General features: G+C 48.7%; 1 protein-coding gene across 3 annotated transcripts in view; it reads left to right on the top strand.

Moving 5' to 3' along the window:
• Nucleotides 1-23254, top strand: part of LOC119436248 (uncharacterized) — a 172652-nt gene that overhangs the window by 23473 nt on the left and 125925 nt on the right. For 2 of the 3 annotated variants that reach the window (XM_037703039.2, XM_037703042.2), the window contains exons 4-8: nt 2361-2481; nt 3293-3420; nt 4982-5099; nt 14935-15174; nt 15901-16188. In XM_037703039.2, the coding sequence (XP_037558967.1) occupies nt 2361-2481; nt 3293-3420; nt 4982-5099; nt 14935-15174; nt 15901-16188 (895 nt within the window). The remainder of the gene's footprint in view (nt 1-2360; nt 2482-3292; nt 3421-4981; nt 5100-14934; nt 15175-15900; nt 16189-23254) is intronic. The other variant, XM_037703041.2, reaches the window with a different exon arrangement.

The raw sequence follows: 23254 nt of genomic DNA, 5'->3' as shown, positions 1-23254 counted from the left end.
TGCTGTGCAATCCTTGTAGATATTTGCCAAGATATTCGCGTCGGAAATGCAATTGGGCAATTGCTAACGCAGTGTGCTCCATTCATGCCGCAAAATATGGAGCGGTAGATGGAAGGCGTCTGCAATAGCTTGCTGCAAAAATTGTGAATGGCATATTAAGGCATGGAATTAATAGATGTGGCCACGTTCGCGGACCGCTGCTGCACAAGGTATGCCTGTGTTGCTGGCCCTTCGCGATGAACGGCTTTCCTCAAGGATGAAAAATTCACTCATGCGCCAACGTTGTGTCACTTTACCTCCAACGAAAGGATTTGAACCCCGCAACGTTCGCAAGTGTGAGCACCGCCCGTTACAAAGTGACAAAAGGAGTAGCATCGCTTCCTAGCAAAGTAAGTTTTTCACACGTTATCTACACATACACCACAACACACACTCAGACTTACGCCCACTCTATCGTCCGCGTATCAAGAATAAGTGAATGAGCTCTCTCTTGAATCAATGCGCCGAGGTATGGGTGACAGACTACACCGAGAGCACACAAACGTTCGAATCTGAATGTTTCGTGACGGTTCACAGCACATTGCTTCACAGAGTAAGTGACTGGCTAGCGATAATACATCTTTGCTATAAGCTATTACATAGTACAGAATATCTACATTCCAAGCTTTGTATGCGGCACGAACAAATCTACCACAATTGAGCATACCCGTGAGCGATTACGCAGAAAATAAATAATCAGATAGTGACCGCACAGAGAAGCGTTATACTGAGTCAAAAACATGACAATCCGCAGCTTCGAAGTGATTGGGCAATAAAGAATTAAGAGCAAAAGATACTGATCCTAATTTAATTCCGAGGAGGAAAATTTGGACAGCTGGGAATGCATTTCTAGCCCCGCTTCTAGTACAAGCGCAGTATACGGTGCTCGCACTGTTTGGACTAGGCGTAATAGCTCCGAAAGCGCTTACATCCTTACATGTCCTCTGAAGCTGTGGCGAAACCTTCGTGTCGTCCACCCAATCACCGTCAACGATATCCGCGCCGAACAGAGGTTTGCTGAGCCGCATCGGGTGTCACGCACCACCATTTTAAACAGGGAGGCAACGGAGACAGCTTAGCCAAGAAATCGACGCTTCACCACGTGATAAAACATAGTGGCACCCATGGAATCGGTGCCAAAATGGTTTATACCCCGATAGGACCCCATGTATACCTAGGGAGCGCGTCGTGTCACGCGTTACAGACAGACGGACGGACAGATTCCCGAGAGAAGTAGCCCTAGAATGCTTACGCATTAAAAATGTGCAGAAACCATCGGCGATGATTGTCAATGTAAGCGCATAGCCCGAACGAACAAGCGAGTGAACGAGCGAACGCACCAACGAGCTACCGAACGAATGAGCAAGCAGACGAATGAGCGCGCGAGCGAGTGCACGAACGAATGTTTTACTTGCCGAGTCCGACGACCGACCATCGGCCACCGACCAACAACAAAGCCGAGCTAGAGAGGCAAAGAAAATCATTCGCTTCGAAGAAATGAAAAGACTACAGCGAAGAGATTGGAGCGGGATCGTCACAGGCATGAGTAACATTACGAGACAAAGCACATAGGCAGAGTTCTATGGATTACTATAGGGTATACGTGAGCAGCTTACAAAGGCTGGGTGACTATTTGTTGCCACCCCGATTTGTAGGGCTGGCAACCCATTAGCGATCATCATCATGTTCTTTATCATCACAACCATGCTGCGTATCCTTAGCGTGCTCATACAGCTCTGTACACGAGCGCTTTTGCACCCCCCCCCCCCCCCAAATCTTAATGCGCCTGCTGTAGCAAGGAATGATAGATCCGACCTCGATCGCAGCGGTAGAACACCAGAGCCAGCGAGTCATTGCACAGTCAGAAGACCTACGCAGATTAAGACGAAAATAAGGAGGCACGAGAATGCTTTTCAAAGACACTGAAATCTGATTTCGATTTCGGAATGCATGTATACTGCACGGTTCGCTCTAGAGCACAGACTATCAGCCATCTTCATTATGTGTAAGCGCCTTCCGTGAAAACTGTATGCTGTACTAGTGCGAGTCTTTTTAGTTTGTGTCAAAAATCATTGCTTATTCACTGCAGTGGCCCAACGGTTATGGTGTTTTGTGTTGAGCACGAGGTCAGAGAGTCAATACCCAACCGGACAGCTGCACTATAACATAGACGGAATGCAGCAACGATCATGTTCCGACATGTTGGTTAAAGCACCTCGCGTGTTCGAAGTTATGGCGCCATCCACTACAGTTCGCAGCCAGAATACGGCTCTGAAACGTAAAGGCCAATCAGGCTAAACAGAACCTTCTCCCTCTTCCAGACCTTATCTGAATACGGAGGGGATTTGGGAATGCTCGAAAAAGGACGTAGGCATCAAGCAAATTTTTCAGTCTGCAAGCGAGCCGGCGTCGTCGCTGATGTTCACGTCGAGCATACAAAAGGTACGCGCCCCTCCATTTTTGGTGTTTTGCTTCACGCAAGGCTTGATAAGTTATGATAAGGGCGTACTGCCGTGCTGGGCGTATGTTATTATAAGATAACCCTTTTGATAGCACTTTCATGGGAACTGTCACATCGCTGATAACATGATTACTCAGTTTACTCCTAAGTAAACACCTTATTTCTTGCAGAAATGCAATTGCGTCGAGTGCACGTAGGACACAAAGTGTCCAGTATTGAGGCAGTGCTAGGTGGAAAGGTTGTTATTCTGTAGAAGTGATGAATACTGTGCTCCATTATTTCTTAAGCTACGATAGCTATTTGCGACAAGCTGCACGCAACCTATAGACAATCTCTCCCCTCAGCAAGCGATGCGAGGTCGCATATTATCTTGTTCCCTCTCTACAGCATGCTATCTATAAAGGTATACATGGTCATGTTATCTAGTGCATGGATATGAAATAAGAACTGACTGCACGCCTGTTTCCGTACGGTCACACAGTTAGCCCGCTTAAATAAAATAACAAGAAAACGCACTTTCGAAGTACAACTTACTATGGAAGAGTGCTGGCGATAAAACCTGAGTGTTAAAGCCGCAATTACGTACCGAAAGGAATTGATATTGTGGGGCATCTACAAAAAAGCGGTCATACCTGGTGGCAGCAATGTGTTTAGTAAGCAATGTGCTTGTCACTAAGATCAATATGTGACAGTCGAGGTGCGTTTTGTGCGCGTGAAGTTCTACCGCCGCCAGAGGACTGACCGGACCATGCACTTAACCAGCTTTTGTTTTGTGTGTGCTCTGTCTTACAGGTGCAGATGTTCTGCGATGCCCGTGGTAACCACAGCCACCTGCATTGGGCGCCCACAAAGCATAACGCGTTGTGCAAGGCACGCAGCGTATGGGAAGTTATCAGGGATTCTCCCGACTATTCACCAAGGTACGCGTAAGAATTGAACGCAGCTGCAAGTGGAGATTTATAATAATGCGATTATCATTTTTAGCCTACTGTAACCCCATTTTGTTGTGCTACTGTCTAACCGCTGTCGCGTGACTCTCTTAAAAAAAACATGTCCGACGGTTGGTTTCGAATCTGGATCCCTCACAGCAGCCCAATACTCAACCCCTGCTGAATCACAATTCTATACAGCACCAGTGGGACAAAACTGGCTGCGGTTGGGAGGCCGAATTTAGTGAAGTTTGTTTTGCAGCATCCAAAGGCCGCGCAGTGTCACTCAGTACCAGATACAAAAGCTGCAAGTAGTCCTTGCTATGGCTGTCAACACGACTATATACGTATATAACCGGTCACAGAGCCTCACCTGCAGTTAGGACATGCCATTTATCAAGGCCTTTTGAGCTGCCGAGCTAGAAAAACAAACCCCTCATATGTGCAATTGGTAACTAACCCGAAACAATGGAAGTTTCAGAATGACCATGACAGATTGCAAATAGGTGCCTTCAGCAAAATGGTGTGTCGTTACATTGATTGAATGGTGTTCGCATTAACGTCGATAGTCATCATGAGATAAATCTTGCTAGAACTTCTTTTGTTAAGCCATCATCTTCGTAATCATTTCAAGAAAATCGCCAGAACGGCGAAGCATCAATTGCGATAGCAAATTAGTAGACAGCTATACGGAGTAAGGATAGCCGTTTTATCGGCTGTATAAACTTGGGAGCATTCGCTTATTAACTGAATTAACAAGCATGGTGTCAGTGCGCTCAAGCAAACATGAATAGATCACACTCTATGACCGCGGACAACCACTGTCAAAACGCTGGCGTTCACAAGCGCGGCGGGAGCAGTGACCGAAGGTTCATGTGGTCTATCGCTTCAACGGAAACTGAGCGGCGAAAGCACAGCGCGCATAAAGGTATGCGCCATCTGCAGATCGCTTTCAATATACGGCGCGCGCGACCACCCGCGGCCGCGCAAAGTACGCAGTTGCTGGCAGAGTAGAAGCTGCACCCCCTCCCTCCCAAGCTGCCTTCCCGCTTCCTCCATTCGCGCGAGAGATTGAGTCGCCAGTTCGCCTTGGGCCCGGTCGCGAAATACGCTGTTCGTGCCGGAGCACAATGCCGCCCCGCTCCCTCCCTCCCATCCCCCCACGGCCTTTCGCGCGACGGAAGATGTAGCGTTTGCTCTCCGCGAAACCGAAAGCGCGCATCCCTCGCCCGCTTTCACTCACACATGCATTATACGGCACGCGGCGACGATTTTATTGCCCTTGGACTTCATACGGAACCTCACGTCGACGGACGGCGATGACGAAATCCGCTTGTAATGTCCATATAATTGCTATCGCAATGAAACAAAAACTGGTTTGCTTGACTGAACTATATATCCGGAGATACCACAGGCTGCTTACGCTCGGCAGCTTCCAAATTGCTTAAATGGGATGACAATGATTACTATTATGATGGCTACGATGATCTAAGATCGAGTGCGTGATAAATCGCCAAATGAAGCAGCGGTAAATGAAAACCGTTTGTTGCAGCATTCGACCGTTATCCATGCAACCGGCTACGCTATTCGACTACGTCAAGCCACGGACACACCGCTACTTCTACGTAGTGCAGGCGTGCGCCCCTGATCCAGCGCGTTCAGAGTACAGTGTAAGTGGCAGCACGCAACGTAAAAAGTTCTGGAAGGTTTTGCTTAGTTGCGACGATGTACTGGTGCAAAATGATGCTTACCTGTTTGACTGGCTGGCTGATTTGAATGAATTTTCAATTTATCACAACCATTATTTCGCCGGTGTCCCCAGCGCTGGTAATGGTTGACTTATTTAAAGAATGATTTTATGAAGTTAAATGAACGTATTACAGCAATAATCCACTTTCACTTGCGTGAGCGTGGAAATACAATTACATACGGTGTGAAGACGCTTCGTTGGACTAGCCAGAGGACGGCTTCATATCCTGCTTCGGAGTAAAGATACGAAATTTCCGGAAACCTTTCTATAATTCGAAAAAGAAAACGTTTTTTTTATCGTTTCCAGAAAAAATATGGAAATAAACTGGGTGTCACATCGTTTGCTACAAATATTTGCAGCAGGGCGATTCTGTACACGATACACGTAAAAAACATAAACAGACTGTCAATATATTTATTCGCTTGACTACAAAGGCAAGATTAAGCGGATCTCGCACAGTCAACGTGCCATGAAAACATCAATTTTTTAGAAACGTAGTGTATGTGTTTGCATGTAGAAACATCAATTTTCTACAAACATAGTGTAAGCGTAAAATAATAAGCTAGCACACTATATATTCGGTGCTGGTATCACTGCTCTTGCTTGGGAACTTGTGCAGAAAGGGTGCCAAAATTAAGGGTCCCCTTTCTGCACAAAATGCATGTTAAATTTTACATTGTTGTTTTGGAGGGCTGAGGATTTGGCCAATTCTTCAGGCCCTCCAGAAAAACACCGAAAATTGTGTTTTTAAATATGTTTTTTACCCAATTATTCACTTCTCTACTTCCGAGCGCTGCCCCAACAGGGGCGAACACGATCGCCCAGACGAGTCTCCGTTCGCGGCACTATACTACCGTAAACGACATAAGCTTTGGTGTCCGGTGTGCGCTAATATTATTCGCTCGTTACCCTTGCGTGGTGAGTCTAATTTCCTAAATTCCACAGCGTGTTCTTATCAGCATATTTCACTCCTTGCATGTATATCGACCAGCTGGTTTATTGTATAGATGGCGTCCTTTTGTGTTTACAATACTGCTTTCTCATTTTCTTTGTTACCAAAAGCACCTGAGACCAGGGTGTCGAACCAAAACTTTATTGTGTTCAGTTCGGGTTCGGATTCACGCTTTTCGGTTCGATTACGGTTCAGCTCCGGAGCGAACATTATAACGGCTCGAACCAGTTCGGAGCTTCCTAACTGGTTAATTCGGGTTCAACCGGGTTCGAATAAAAAAAAGCATTGGCGTGCCCCGGTTTTTTGGGAAAACACGCGGTATATTTGAAGAGACAAGTTCGTTTGGGTATTGTGTAGAACTACTGCTAACCGTTTTCTTTTGCACGGGCATTAACTTGATAAGAAAAGTAACACAGAAACTTCGTGGCACCCTGTGTGGCTATCCAGTGCGTTACCCCTCCACCCTCCCCCAAATTTCTTCCTTTGTCGGTTTCTTAAAGGGACACTAACGAGAAACACTAAATCACTTTAGACTGAGAAAGGAATCTTTCAGAACTATTTTCGTAAATTCCGCGGTAAGTGGTTGAATAGAAAAATAAAAGAAACAATGAACGTTAAAGTTCCACTGACAGAATTTCGCGCGGTAACTCCAGCGCCCGCACATCAGGGTGACGTCATACCTTTTGCGCATCTGGGCCGTTGTGTCTCAGTAAAAAAAAAAGTTTGAAGCTTGCCAAGTTCAGTGTTTCACTCTTTCAGAATGCGTTGTATTCCATCTCTACCGATTAAGAAGTAAACAAGATTCAAGCAGATGCCATCAAAATCAAATGACGTCTAAGCGAGTTGGTACGGGAACTTTAGGCGGCATCGCCAACCGCCTCTTTTTTTTAACAGCGACCGAGAGCAAGTTTGCAGTCGGTCGTGCAAAGCTTAGGCACGGCGAGAACTGTCGATCCTCAAGTCTTACTGGCTGCTACTGCTAGGTATTAACTTGGTTGCTGCTAGGTCTTAACTTGGTTTAACTTAACTACGCATGTAGGAAGGTATTCTCGAGCGATAATTTTCGGAGGTACTTTCCCTTTCTCGACATCTCGCGTGACTAGCGCTGGAGGTGTCGGCGCCTACGAGCGAGAGCGTTCCTAGCATGCCACAAACGCAGGCAGGCTAACCAAGGTTGGCAATGTGCGAAGAACGCTGTTGCTTGCCGACGCCGAACGTGTTGGAGGCTAGCCCCTCAATATCAATCGGCCAGCTTCGTTATGCCTTGAGCTTTGCGCGTCCTAGTGCAAGTTTTCGCCTTTTTTTTCTGCTGGCTCAGCGCGCCGCGGAGAGAAGATAGGCGGGGGTCGGGAACGGAGGGAGCTGGTAAGGAGACCGCGTGCGCATGCGTTGCGCCACAATCCTGGTTGCCATGGCTAAGGCGCGGCAGTTTCTTGATATGAACCACAAATTACGGCTGGCTTAAACAGCTTCGCTGTTAAAAAAAATGTCACAGTTTCGCCCTAAGGGCGAAGCAATGAATGTGATAGCAACACAGCAAGTCATACGAAGTAAGGTGAGCGGCTTTGGTAGAAATATGAATTGTAGTAAACATGAGCTGATTAAGTAAGCAGGTGTGCTGCGGCGTAAGTAGACCGACATGAAGAGAGACTCGATGACCACGAGAAGGCGCGTGTGAAACGGTGGTGTTGATGAGAAGCGCTTCCCGTGGGCAGCGCGTGCGAAGGGACACACCTGTAGCGCTGCACTGCCGACCCGGGCAGCATTGCATGTGTAGCGTGCGTTGGAAAATGTGGCCGGACTATTACTAACTAATTGAACAAGCGTGGTGTGAGCGCGCACAAACAAACATGAATAGATCACACTGAATGACTGCAGACAACGACTGTCAAAACGCTGGCAGCAAGCGCATACGCCGCAGCAACGGGCGAAGGTACGTGTGGTCTATCGCTTCAACGGAAACTGAGCGGCGAATGCACGGCGCATAAAGGTCAGAGCCGTGTGGAGATAAGCGACGGTGCGAGCGAGCGACGAGCGCGGTTGTTGGCAGAGTAGAAGTGCGCCCCCCCCCCCCCCCGCTCCCTCCAGCGCTGGCTTCCCGCTTCTTGCTTGCGCGTGGGAGATTGAGTGCGTTCGCTCTCCGTGATAGCGCGCGTCCCCGCACGCTTCCGCTCGGGCATACGGCGCGCGGCGAAGATTTTATCTATAGGGAACCTCACGGCGACGGCGACGGCGACGGCGACGCCGACGGCAGAAATCCGGTTGAAGTGTCCATATAATTGGTATCGCAATAAAATGTTTGTGCCGCTTTCCTTCTTTTTTTTAATGCTTTGTTGGCTGCCGGCTCCATAAACACGCTATGATACCTCAATTCCTCGTACGTTGAGCCAATCATAGAAATTAAAAACACGCCAAATGGGGCGTAGCTACTTAGCCTATGATTTGCTCGCAAGGACTCCTCCGGACTTCAGGAAAATCGCGGGGTGTGGCGGCCACGTTGTATCACCGATGCACGGGTTGGTGTGGTCGAAGCCGCATGAAAGCTTTAGATGACAGCATATAGAGGAGAGAAAGTGAGAAGAGCGCTGCGTGTTCCGAGAGAACCGACTTCAGAAGGCCAAGCTTATTATCCTTTGTCGACTAGAAGCGCATAGTGAAATAGGAAGCAATGGCCTATGTAGCCTGCGTCCAACGTTCGGCGACAGATTCATTATGTGGCCTGCAGCCACTACACCAGGATTAGCGATGCATGCTTCAGTGGTTTCTGATACCACGTGACCACTACCTGCGATTTTCGTGACGTGTACAGAAGCCCTTGTAAACAGCCCCAAGAAGCCACGCACCATTTACCGCGAGTTTTGAACAGATCGCATTAAAAAGGATATAGTGAGTGATTTCTTGCCCGTTCGAGGAATTCTGGAACCTTACTGTATAGTTGCGTGGTCGACAGATATCTAATGGTGCAAAATAAGCAGGACACAAAAAAATTGTGTCAGTACTCAGCTAAAGTTGCTCGCGCTGGTTCGCCACATTGTCCTGCAGAAAAGGAAGTAATGTAGCTCATTTAATGCTTAACTTCCCATGGATTCCGTGTTCATTTTTGTAAAAATGGAAAAATTCGCCTGGTTTTAAGAGAACACGTAAGATCATTACGCAAAGTGAGCAGTCATAACTAACACAATTTTGATATACTTCCTGCGTCATTATCATATTTACCGTAGGTACAAGCTATCGCATTAGTGTAAAGAATAAACAACATTTTGTGCAAAAATCCCTTCCCGTTCTTAGTGTCGACTAAAAACAATATGTAGTACAGACACTGCGCAGAACACGGTAGACATCGTGTGACATTTGTTTTAGCGTGGATGAGTGGAGATCTTGGACTAATATCACTTTTTTTTTTTTGACATGCCATAACGATTCATGTTCTATCTTGGCTTTCTTCATAACGCTCTCGTAAACTGCCTCACAGACAAACAGGAATGCACCTAAAACGTATACAAAGAGCCTACAGTTATATAAATTCGAGATATTGCCTATTATTAGCTGAGCACAGCGAAAAAAGTCCCCACTCCCTCTTACTTTCCTGAGTTGTCACCGTCTCCACTTTTACCTGGAAAACTTCCACGAAGCCCCAATGGAGCTGCAGGAGCAACAGCAGTCACTGAAAATACAGTAGAATTAAACTGCAGAACGCATATCGGACAGCACAACCGATACGCTGCTGTGCCTGAGCAGAACAGGCGCCGTGAGCACAAGCAGTATCCTCCACGACAACGGCGCGTTGGCGACGCTCTGTGTAGGCCGTGCGCGCCGACTCTGTGCACAATGTACAGGTTAGCCGATCATGGGCGTACAGTTGAGTGAACCAATGCGATCGCTGTGAAGAGCCATATAATTGGTTACGATCAGCAGTAGAGTGTAATGGGAGAGTGGGTCCTAGCAGTACACCGCGCGCTGTGCCGTATGGACGCAAGAAATATTGTCTGTTCTCAGGGGATTGCAACAAACGCATACCCTTAGCTGAACCTGTGGTCGAGTTGGTTCGGAAAGGTTCCTCCAAAAAGTTCCGGTTCGGGTTCAGTTCCAAGATGGCGGGAAAAATATCGGTTCGGTTCCGGTTCATCTTAAATTAATGGTTCAGCTCCGGTTTTCGGTTCTGTTCCGGTTTGGTTTGACACCCTGGCATGTGCTTGCAATAAAATAGAACAAATAGGCATATTGATGTCACAAAAGCAGGGGAAACTAACAATAAACCTAAGAACGCAGTATACCGGGTGCTTCAGCGAACACTTTCAAAAATGTTTAAAGGATGCCTGTGGCAGATCGCAGAATTCTAATTCTTAAGCTGGTCTACTCGATGAGGCGGACATTACTTGTACAAAAAATTGAAATGCATAATCGAATAATTAAAAATCACTAATTAAGGTTTTAACAAATTACCTGATGGCCCATATTGCAATTTACAAATTCTAGCCAGTGAGCTCGCAAGGCGGATTAACTTGGGAAGAATTCTCAGGATGACACCAGTTTCGAGATAATAATTCCCGAACTTTGTGGTGAAAAGCATTGGCATTCCAGTTAATTTTGTGCTTTAATTCATAAAACGACGTTTTTTTTTACGAAATTAACTGGAACGCCAATGTATTTCTCCGCAAAGTTCGGGAATTAATATCTCGAAACTGGTGTCATTCTGAGAACTCGTTCCAAGTGGATCCGCCTTGCGAACTCCAAGGCTAAAATTTGTAAATTGCAATATGGGCCATCAGGTAATTAATTGAAACCACAATTAGTGATTCTTTATTAATCATTCGATTATGCATTTCAATTTTTTGTGCAAGTAATGTCTGCCTCTTCGAGTAGACCAGCTCATGAACTAGAATCGTGCTATCTGCCACAGGCAACCTTTAAAAATTTTTGAAAGTGTTCGCTGAAACACCCTGCATATGTGTCAATACCGAGACACATTATCTTCATTTAGGTTAGGAGAGCTGTCAAGACTCAGAGCAGATCGCTAGGCTGAAGTGCTAGTTCATAGTTAAAGCTTTTTTCTTTTACAGGAAAAGAGCAGCCAGCCATCTCGTCTATTCACTGCTGGCCTTAAACTGTCTCATACGGAGGACAGCTCTTAGGAGATGTTCCCATGAATGGCCTACGCGATGTATGCAATAAAGGATGCGGGATGTATGCTATGACAAACCTGCCAGCATATCCACCACTGACGATGATTTAGGCAGTTCATGTCATCGCCACCACCGGCGACTACTATGATCGTCAACTTAAAATATTACGATGTAAACAGCATTACTAACCGTACGGTGTGTCTACAGGCACGGCCACTGGATAAAAAAAAGGTGCGGCCTGCCGCGTCGGGCGCGCTGCTATGGAAGCGAACGTGACGGCCGTAGTTGCATTGTCGGCCGCTTGGCTGTGCCGAACGGCGCTAACTGAGGGGGATGGAACGCGTTGGCTTGCACGCGCGACGGCGTTGTAAGCGCGTTCCTGACGCATTTGCTATGCCGATGCCAGACAACAGTCCCCGGCGTGTGGCGCCGCGGCGGATCACACCGTTTTCGATGCACGCGGCAGGCCGCACCTTTTTTTCCTTTTTTTTTTTATCCAGCGGCCGTGTTAGAGGTTCCACTAAAAGTGCTGCAGGCTGCTTTCTTCTACGGACCATTTTCTGACCCTCGTCAAATGTTGGTTTCGATATTATAAGCAGAAAAACGGGTAATGGTTTCAGTAGAACTGATAAGAGGTATATAGAAAACTGGTGAACGTATGGCGATCAAAGAAAGAAGTCACACTGAGTATACTTACGGCAACATAAAGAATGTGGTTATATAAATTTACGTTTAATGTTGCCATGGTACTGTTTTCTTCATACAATCCCTGTGCCGTAGAGTGTATCGCTCCAGGGGCGTAGCCAGGGGGGGTTGGGGGGTTGAAACCCCCCCCCCCCCGAAATTTTTCCGCCCCCCCCCCCCCCCACCACTTACCCACCCTTAGTTCTCGTCTCTTAGCGCTGACATAATTCATGAAACCGGTGCTACTATCACAATTTCATTCCTGGGCGCTTCCGTTTGGGTTGGTAATTTACAGCCAATCATGTATGCGTATGGAAAAACCTGTCACAGTGTTTGTCAAGGCTTTGACACTCTGTGAAGTTTTGGGCGAGAATGTGGCGGCCGCATTCTGAAGCTACAAATGCGCAAGAAATGAAGCAACAAATGCGGCATGCAGCCGCATTTTAGATGATGGCGAAAACGCTCGAGGCCCGTTTACTTAAATTTAGGTGCACGTTAAAGACACCAGGTGGTCGAAATATCCGGTATACATTTCTGCCGCTTCCCTTCAGGCGCCGGTTAGGCCGCGCTCGCGCAGGATCTTAGGCTACGTTCACACTTGGTCTCGAAGCTGTCGGAAGCGGCAAAATCTTGCAAAAATCCGCCCGCCTAGGCGGCAAAACAGGCAGAAAAACAGGCAGCGAGACAAATCCGTCTCGGGCCGATTTTTTCGCCATGGCGAAGCGGAAACGCGGCGGAAAGTCGTTCTGCTTCACTGGAAGCTACACTAGCATGTAAACAACCGGTCGTAAAATTGAACATGGCACCAAAAGTGTAGGCTGTAATGCTGATCGACGCTATCAAGAACCAGCCCTTGCTCTACGACAAGAGTGGCACTAAAACGTACTGTCAGCAATACTCGCGATAGTATTCAACGTCGCGCGACCGGAGGTGCGGCAACGAAGCCTTGGCGTGACCCAACTTCTCGCACTTTTGCAAAGCCAGGCGAACCCACCACCGCCGTTTTCGAGGTGTCCACGTCTTCCGTTTATTCATTGTCCATTTCTAGAAAACAAGTAGGTAGAAGTATAAAAGCCATTTCTTCTTCCACTTCCACGGCAGACAATAGTTAGGCAGATTCCTCGTTGGCGCTCCATAATTCTCCTCGCACGTGTACGGTATGTTGCAGAAGTCGCGGGGTGCTTTTCTCGTCGCGACGATAGATTGGAAGCGTAGGTCTCACGTAGGAGGCGCAGGCTTTGGCGAGCCCCAACACAAGGGCCAGCCCAGGTTTTAGCTGTGGTGTTCCCGTTGCCCCTTTGGTGTCCTGGAGGCGCCGACAATACGAAATGATGAAATGTTATTACAACTTGTAAATAAAAGCTCTTAAAGAAATATTATCACGACTAGGCACCAACCTGTGACTCAGCGCTACCGCGCCCGTGTGAGGAGAATTACGGAACGCCAACGAGGAATTTACCGAAGGTAGCAGATGACACGCGAAGTTGCGTAAAATGATCACTTTTGATGACGGTATGTGGGTCAAAGAATGAAAATACCGCTCGAAATAATGCGATAATGAGCGCCATCACGCCGACAAACGTACGCAGACGAGATGGATCTGGACGAAAACGGCAGCGGCGGCCGCGGCGGTAGCAAAACAAATGTGAACAACTTGGATAGGCGCGGAAAAAATTTTCCTGCCGCTTTGGCCTTTCCGCCCGCTTGCCGCTTCCCAAGTGCGAACGTAGTCTGCGCGAGAAACGTTTCTTGTTTGCGATTGCGCCCCTACGGAAGGCTGGTAATTACTGTTTTGTTGTTGAATCCCAAACCAGCAATTACGGAAGGCTGGTAGTTGCTGTTTTGTTGTGGAATCTCAAACCAGCAATGTACACACGAAGGGGTTGATGACAGCAGTGAAATTCCACCAACTCGCAACAGAATGCACGAAACAGACAGTTGACAAGCATGCACGAATTACTGCTGTGCGCAGTACAGCGTAAGTAAACTCTTGTTGCAGGCGCTGACAGTTCTCATCGGAGTTCACTCGCCCTGAGAAATTGATTATGTGCACTATGCACTGAACAAGACTGGAGTTCATTCCTGCATCACTAGTACACCAATCAGTCGAGATTCTGTGAGGTACAAGGCCGCTTCCTGTTTGCACTGGCGTAAGTCAAGCAGAAATTAGTTGCACGCACTACTTAAAATGCGTACACATGCCATATCTATGCTGTGCGGTGAAATATTCTGTACAATTCTGAATCTGTTGACGTAAAGGCAAAAGACGGCTGCACGCTCGCACACGAAATGCACAGCGGCCCATGCACTTGCCACACGAAATGCAACCCTCTCGTATGAGGGAGCAGGGCGACGAAAGCTTCAAAAAAAAAAAAAAAAGCCTTACGCGTTTTTGCGCGTATTTAAGTTTTCTAGCGCAAAGACGCAGCGAACAAGCCATTGCTATGGGAGTAGGTATAGCCTGGTCACACGTGCGTTTCCACGCGTATAGCCGTCCTTGACTTGTGAAACGCACTTCGCCCCGACGAGGACGACGCCATCTACGCTTAACGGAAATTAACAATTAATGATGTCTTCTCCGATCGCACGGGTCGTCTCAATGATGCGTTTTCGAAGACTGGTCCATTCAGTGGCGCGATGAGAGACCCTTGCTCCAAACGCCCACTGTACCTGTCGTACTTACTGTATTTATTGAGCTTACTTTTTACTTAATTTCTTCACAAGCACACGCACACGCGAGGGGGGGGGGGGGGGGGGTCCCTGTCGTTGATATACATGTATAGAGTCTGCTTAAACTACCGATATTTATGATCGATCACGTGACGTAGAGGAAAGCAGAAGCTTGCCCCCCCCCCCCCCCCCCCGAAAAAAATTTCTGGCTACGCCACTGTATCGCTCTACGAAAGGTATCAGCTTCTAGTACTGCATGAATGAGCTCAACGCCGCTATTGAACACTTTCTGCCCTTGTGTTTTACTTGCCTGTTTCCCAACGCAGAAAATCATGGCGTCTATGAACGAGGGGTTGCGGCGTTTTCTTTACGCGGCACCACGTGGTTCAAATTGGAACCTAGTGCTTCTGGACGGTGGCAACATCACAGCGCCTGCCGAAACCAACTTTGACAGCAGAAACACTACGTGGCAAGCTAGGTGGGAGTATCTAAGGGAGCTGGACCGTAGCGTAAAGTACACCTGCACGGGCCCGGACCTTGAAAGCTTTGTTAAAATAATTCCGAAGGTATGTAGTCAACCATCGGCCATATTTTTTAGCGCACCATTCATCAGAGAGCTGATGAACACCAATGCATTTCTTAAAATTTTTCTTTAATTGCCTGTGACATATAGCACTTTTCCGCATTTCCAGGTAGATTTCTGAATAATTACCTGCATAAGAAATCGCAATGTTCACCTAGTTAATAAAAGAATCACAAGTTAATTTTTAAATTGGTAGCTTCAGGGCGCGTGTTGCAATTGCGAAATTGAGGCCGAACTTCAGGGAAGTCTATTAAACAGAAATCCTAAAACTAGCGCCGAATGTGTAACACAATTTATAATGCCCATAAAGATACCACCCTTATTTCGTGTAATATTTCCTTATACTTTGCTATGCTATCAATGTTTCGCACTTCAAGTGAAACTGCGAACTTTCTTAAAACAAAACGTGATTGCTGCACAATGTAGCTGTCATTGATTGCAATGATTCCTCCTGCTTACATCGACAGCTGCCCCCCTCCCCCCGTCCCTTCGCCTCAGATGCTTGAAATGAGTTAACATACTATATACATTCATTTGAAACTTATCTGCAACAAACCAACCTCTCTCGCTTTGGGGCGTTTCTTGTGTGTTGGGCAGCCAGGGACTGACAAGCAACTAGTGCGTTATACTATGTGCCCAGTGTGTACGCTTGTTTGGTGGCCGTCGATGTCAAACGAGATGACTGAAATATTCCGTCGTTGACACACAGGTGGCGCAAAACGAGGCTACGACGGTGATCGCGCTGCTGCACAGCGACTCGGTCACAGCAACAGTCGTCGAGGCGCTAGCCGCGATCGACACGGTGCGTCTTGTCCTTATCCTGTTCGACACGGCTGCGACGCCCCAGCACTCGGCCTGGAGATCGACTGTGCTGCGGGCCAACCTTCTCTTTATGGTGCCCGCAGCTTCCAGTCAGGAGTCCATGGCGGCACTGGTTGACCTGGCCCTACACACGACGCACCACACGACGGCAGATCTCGACGGAGACGTGGTCAAGGCAAGAACATGGGTTGCCCGCGTGCTGCCACACAGTCATATTCTCTCTTACAACCGCAGGGCAGCTTAACAGAAGTATGCTATTGAGGTACCATATACTGTTCTGACCTTTGTCAGTGTTGGGCATGCCTGGTAAAAAAAAGAAGAAAAAAAAGCCCCAAGCCAGATAGGATGAAGTTTGGGATATCTGTGATTTTGTAAAATGGTCAGATAAGGATTTATTGCAATAGCAATTACATGGACACTCGAGGCATGATTTCGCCGTCGCCGTCGTCGCTGCCGTGCTGTCCCAAGCGCGAGGCGCGGCCCGCGCGGCCCAGCCTGTCGAGCCCGTTTGGCCATCGCGTCATGTGTTGAAGGTCACGTGATCTGCGGCGGATGCTGATTCTGATCTCGTCGAAAACCTGCGAGCCGCCCCCAGAGCCACCGGCAACAGTCACCAACGCCGCGCGCGTTCGGTGCGAACGTGGTCAAGACGCCGACGGCGTCGACAACAGTTCTGCGCGTTGCTGGTGCTGCTGCATGACCAAGTTTATACAGCTGATAAAACTACTACCCTTACTCCGTATAGCTCTCTACTAATTTGCTATCGCAATTGATGCTTCGCCTTTCGGGTGAAACTGCGACAATTTTTTTTTATTTGCCCGAGCGTCGTGCGCATGCGTGAGTTGTGAGAGAGATATCTGGGGACTTTCGCTACTCGGAATCTGCGTTTCCCTAGGTACTACAGTACTACAGAGGAGAACGCGCTTTGCTCCGTCTGTCCCCTAGCTGAGCTGCACTCCTCGACAGCGCATAAGTACTCCGGAATAAGCCTGCTCTCCGTCCGTATTTCGTGGCGTAGCGGTCACCTCGATAGGTTTTATTGCGATAGCAATTATATGGACACTTCAAGCGGATTTCTGCCGTCGCCGTCACCGTGAGGTTCCGTATAAAGTCCAACTGCGATAAAATCGTCGCCGCGCGCCGTATGCGCGAGTGAAAGTCCGCGGGGGACGCGTGCTATCACGGAGAGCGAACGCACGGCGGAAAGCGAACGCGACTTCCGTCGCGCGAAAGGCCGTGGGGCTATGGGAGGGAGGGAGGTGGGGCGACGCTGTGCTGCGGCACCAAGTGCGTATCTTGCAACCGGGCGCAAGGGAAACTCTCCCACGCGAAAGGAGGAAAGCGGGAAGGCAGCGCGGGAGGGAGGGGGGCAGCTTCTACTCTGCCAACAACTGCGGTTGTACTTTGCCCGGCTGCGGCGGTTGCCCACACCGCCTCAAGCGATCTCCACACGGCTATGACCTTTGTATGCGCTGTGCATTCGCCGCTCAATTTCCGTTGAAGTGATAGACCGCACAAACCTTCGTTCGCTGCGGCGGCTGCGCTTGCTGCCAGCGTTTTGACAGGGGTTGTCTGCGGTCATTGAGTGTGATCTGTTCATGTTTGCTTGTGCGCGCTGACACCACGCTTGTTAATTCGGTTAGTAAGCGAATGTGTCCAAGTTTATGCAGCCGATAAAACTACTATCCCTACTCCGAATAGCGCTCCACTAATTTGCTATCGCAAATGACGCTTCGCCTTTCGGGCGAAACTGCGACATTTCTTTACAGCGAATTTGTTAAGGGCTAGTTCCCCCAAGATTGTGTCCGTGTGTAGAAAAAAACTATCACCATCAGCATTTCGGCTCCATGTGCGTGACGGTTTCCCACCAGTGGTGCCTTAGCACAGGTGTCAAAACGGATCACTAACATGACTGATAGTTCATGACATCAATAACATCCCATGCTCGTCAGCTACGTCACAATTAACGATAATAAAATCACGTGTCATACCCGCATTGGATATGCGGGTATGAGCCAGGGACAAGAAAGAAAGAAATCACGTGTGGCTCATACCCGCGTTGGATATGTGGGTATGAGTCGCCGAGAGCAGGAGCGGGAGAGATCTCACAGGATCCTGACGCTGCCGTGCAGTGTGCCGTGGCTATGAACGCTGTGGCTCATACGCTAGTCTATGACGATGGGGCGGATTTGGCGCAGCAAACGCACTACTTGGCCATCGCGCCGGGCAAAAACAAGACGCCAGTGTCCTTGCTCTTTGACGAAGACGCCGAAGACGCTCAATATAATCAATAATGATAATATATAAATTCACTATAGTAATATTCACTACAGCAGACACACCATACTCACAGCTTCGCTTTCTTCCATCTTCACAGTAGTAGAAGAGCTCTGATTTTTTTGCATTTTTTGCATTTTTCTATTATTTGTCCCGTTGACTTCTGCAGTAGTTGTTCTTCATCAATGGTTCACCACCAAGCCCGACACGGAGGGTACCTGCCAAGGGGAGCGAAGCAACCGGGCGCGAAGCGCGGGGGAGGGGGTGGTTAGGAAGATGCCGCTTTAGCGGCCGCAGACCACTGCATAATGGCACGTTCTTACTGCGAATTCGTTTTATTGTAAAAAAGTGGCAGTTTCGCCCTAACGGCGAAGCATCAACTGCGATAGCAAATTAGTAGAGAGCTATACGTATTAAGGATGGTAGGTTTATCGGCTATATAAACTTGGACACATTCGCTTATAGCTGAATTAACAAGCATGGTGTCAGCGCGCACAAGCAAACATGAATAGATCACATTCGATGACCACAAACTACCGCTGCCAAAACGCTGGCGTGAGCAAGCGCGGCGGTAAAAGCGAGCGAAGGTTCGTGCTGTCTATCGCTTCAACGGAAACTGAGCGGCGAAAGCACATCACATGCAAAGGTAGGAGCTGTGTGCAGATCGCTTTCAAGATACGGTGGGCGTGACCACTCGTAGCAGCGCAAAGTACAAGCAGTACAAGTGCACAGTTGCTGGCAGAGTAGAAGCCGCACAACTTCCCTCCCGCGCTGCCTTCCCACTTTCCTCCTTTCGCGCGCGAGATTGAATCGCCAGATTCCCTTGCCCCGGGTCGCTAAATGCGCAGTTGGTTCCGGAGCACAACGGCGCCGCCCCTCCTCGCTTCCATCCCCCCACTGGCTTTCGCGCGACGGAGACGTCGCGTTTTCTTTTCGCCGCGCGTTCGCTCGCCGGGAAAGCGCGCGTCCCTCGCGCGCTGTATGTGCGTTCTTCGCACATACAGCATACGGCTCGCGGCGAAGATTTTATCGCCCTTGGACTTTATACGGAACCTCACGGCGACGGCGACGGCAGAAATCCACTTAGAGTGTCCATACAATTGCTATCGCAATACTAATCATTTGCATGTTGCTCTGAACTTCTTGTTCAAGGCTGGCTCGCGCATACGCAGAGCGTGCCCCTGTGGAACGTACTCCCATCGCCTACGACCATGGCACTGGCAGAGTGCCGAACACGCACTGCGAAGCGGCAAACCTAATGTTACGTGCGCCCCAGTGACACGGGCCAGCGCCTCCTCTATTTTTTTCAATGCCAGCCAGATGCGGCGGATCCAACGGTTTACCACCCTCTCCGATTGCCCTTTCCGACTCTCCACCGTCGGCTAGCGTTCGCACCTGCTTTACGGTCGTGGGGGAGAGTACCCTCTGGGTGGCGCCTCACGACGGAAGTAGGAGGAAATAATCCTGACAGACGCATGAAGCGTCTACCGCATCCCCTCCGGAACGCGACTTTCCAATTGCTAGTAGATACAGCGGGGGCGTGGCACTGCGGGTCACGTGACTTCCCTTAACACGTGTTGTCATTGCAATCGTGGAGCTCCTAGGCGCTTAGGGACATAATCGCTTAGGGACTTTTGAGGCACTGGTCTGGCGCGGCGGCGGATAGTTACTGAGCGTGGCTCTCTATCTCCGGGACCGCGCGCAGCGACCTTGCCGAGCGCAGCTCCTACGTGCGTAGGGAGCGAATCGTTTAGGGCGCGTTGAATGTCGGGCGGTGTCTGGGCCACGCCGGCCGCGCTTTATTACTGTAGTGTTTGTTCTAGTGGCTGAAATCCTTGCAGTAGTGGTGGTGTGGCATGACGGCTTTTTATCTCGGTGAACTCTGGTGGTGTAAACAAGCGGATTTACAGGGTGCGAGAGAGAAACGATGATATTCCTAAATAAACGCATCACTGTTTTGATGATCCAAATATAATCTCACTATCAGGGAGGGAGCAGTCTACCTGACTGGAGCAGTATTTTTTTTATTTCGGGTGTTGCTACGCTGCGCTCTGCAACACTCCAACGGCCGCCGCTTCGCGTCGGCGCCCGGCACTGCGGCTTCCGCCGCAGCACCGGGGTGCAAACGCGAGCAGTATCCGCTTGTTTACACCACCACAGTTCACCGAGATCAAACACCGTAATGCCACACCACCACTACTGCAAGGATTTCCGTCACTAGAACAAACGCTACAATAATAAAGCGTGGCCAGACACCGCCAGACATTCAACGCGCCCTAAACGATTCGCTCGCACGTAGGAGCTGCGCTCGGCAAGGTCGCTGCGGCCGGTCCCGGAGATAAGAGAGCCACGCTCAGCGGAGACCAGTGCCTAAAAAGTCCCTAAGCGATTATGTCCCTAGTTACCTAGGAGCTCCACGATTGCCATGGCAACACGTGTTAAGCGGAAGTCTCCGCTGTACCTACTAGCTTGTTATATTAACTCTATGACTAGCAATTCCAGAACGGCAGCGGCGCGCGCTAAGTGGCTCAAACGCACGCGTGACTCAAGCAGTCGTACCCTCTGGGTAGCGTCACATCGCGACAAAACTGAACTAAGGCGCACCAACGGCTCCCATTGCGGAGCGAGCGATTGCACTCGCATTGAAAAATTATAGGAGGCGCTGCACGGGCCAACCACTGACGACAAAAAACGGACGCTTCGCCATTACAGACTATGTATCGGGCACTATGATCCCGCTTAGACGGAAGTTCAGGCCGCCGACGAAGCAAAGCGCGTCGTCCTCTTTTGTATTAACGCGAAGCCACATTTTGAGGCGCAACAGAGGCAAGATTTCCAAGCAAAAGAAGTCCCCACATTTCTCTCTGGGGACTTTTTGGGTCAGGCAAATGCGATGAAGAAGCTCTCATCCGTGTGCCTGAGGTCACATGATCTGCTGCGGGTGCCAGGGCGAAAGGCGAGCATGCAAGGGCGTGCCTAAGAAGGCTGATGGCTGCATGCTCGCTGTCTCCCAGTATTGGAGATAACGTAATCTGCCGAGTTTTGGAGACACGGTACAGTCGAAAGGGTGAAGGGAGCGGCAGCACGGAACGTTTGCTTTGGGACAAGCACGCAAGCTCCCAGCTGCATGCCCTCCCCATCACGCCAGCGTGTGACGGCGAGTTCTCGCGATCATCGAGTGAACTCTGTTCATCTGTGTCTTTGGGCGCGTTATAGCATTATTATTTAATTATGCGAATGTTTAATGCAATTTACACGGCCCGTATAACTAACTATACGAGCTTTACTTTGTGTAATAGTCATATTTTGCTGTCGCTATCAATGATATGCCTTTCGGGTGAAACTGCGACTTTTTTCATACTTAAAGAAAACGATGCTTATTCAAGGACGCCGGCCAGCAGGTTAAGACAAGTGCTCATGCCACGCATGTGCTGAAATGATTAACTTCAACCTTGAGTTTGCATTAATGAAGCTTTTTTTTTTTTTCAAGAGAAAAAGAAACGCTAAGTAGGTGCAACGTATTCACTGGTAATATCCATTTTCCTCTCCCAGAATGTCTCCTACTACTAGGAAGGCGCAAAACAAAATCCTTCGTTCGCCTTTGTCGTAGTCGGGCTTCGCTCGCGTTTTTCTTTGCCAGAAAATTAAGGCGTACCAAATCATCCAACTTTCTGTCCTTAAGCGCTAACCACACGTACGCGCTGGCGTCGGCATCAGCTCACGTCTGATTGTGGGATAAGTGACTATTATTTCTGGACAAAAAGCTTCTGGAACCGAACGAGTTCGTAAAATAAAATTTTTCCCACTCTAGTCTGCCTACGCGGCCCGGAGGAGAGACGTGCAGAGGCACCCAAGTGTGTCCCTGCCAGATATCAGCGCACTCGACTCGGTGGTTGGGAAAGGCGATGTCAAGCTGTGTGTCCATTTCAACAACGCCTCTATACACTGGCCCTTGATCAAAAGGGGTCACCCTTCAAGTTTCCAGTATCTCAATCTATACACAATGGCTCGCGGGCCCGTCTTCATTTTTCTCCCTGTGCGTACGTCTGGTTAGCGCTTTAATCTAAACGTCTATCAAATTACCTGTCAGTCGTCCATCACACTAATTGCGCTAAAGAAAGCATGAAACTCGCTGCTGTGTCGTTCCGCTACTGAGCACAATCTGATCACGACGGTCGCATTCTAGTAGCAGGCCGAATGCAAAAGCCGTTTACAGCGAAAAGTAGTGAGATAAAAAATAGGCCGATCGAGTTCGTTCGTCACGATTTTCGTCCAAGTAGATCACGACGTCGTTAGGTATACATGTGTATGTTTTCAAAAAGTAGTACATTTTTAATTTTTTTAATCACCTGTCGCAGATTGCGTAATTCTTGTCCTTGAGCTGGATTAGTCGAAGAAGCGGGCATTACTAGGGCGAGAAATCGAAACACATATTCCACTAATTAAGAAAAAATCGCTAGATAGCTTCTCAATTAATTACATTACAGCCCATATTGCAATTTACGAATTGTAGCCGGTGAGTTTGCAAAATGTATCCACTTGAGAGGAATCTCCAGGATGACACCAGTTTCTAGATGTTATTTCCCAAAGTGTTGGACGAAATACATGGGCGTTTCAGTTATTTCTGTGCTTCATCCATAAAAGAGCGTTTTGTTAAAAAACTAACTGGTACAACATTAAATTTTTACAGCGAGTTTGATGGCAACCGTTATCAGAACCAACTCAGTTTCGCAGCTCCCGCGGTGGTCGCGAGAACTAACGGCTCTGCGGTCGAGTCCGGCTTAAAGCTCCTTGATAATTCTAAAGTACCGCCACTCTTGTACTCTGCCGCCGGCGCGCGGCCTCCTCACCTCCTCCTCGCCCCTCGCGAGTCCCCTCCACGGCAGACGGTCTTGCGGCCGTTTTCCTGCTCGATGATTGGTCTCCCTGCCGTTGCCCTTGGAAACGAGCGGAGCTTGCGTTTT

Source organism: Dermacentor silvarum, chromosome 1 (assembly GCF_013339745.2).
Source record: "Dermacentor silvarum isolate Dsil-2018 chromosome 1, BIME_Dsil_1.4, whole genome shotgun sequence".
NCBI classification, from domain to species: domain Eukaryota; kingdom Metazoa; phylum Arthropoda; class Arachnida; order Ixodida; family Ixodidae; genus Dermacentor; species Dermacentor silvarum.
Note: the sequence above shows the minus strand (reverse complement) of the source record. Positions and strands in the feature narration are given on the sequence as shown.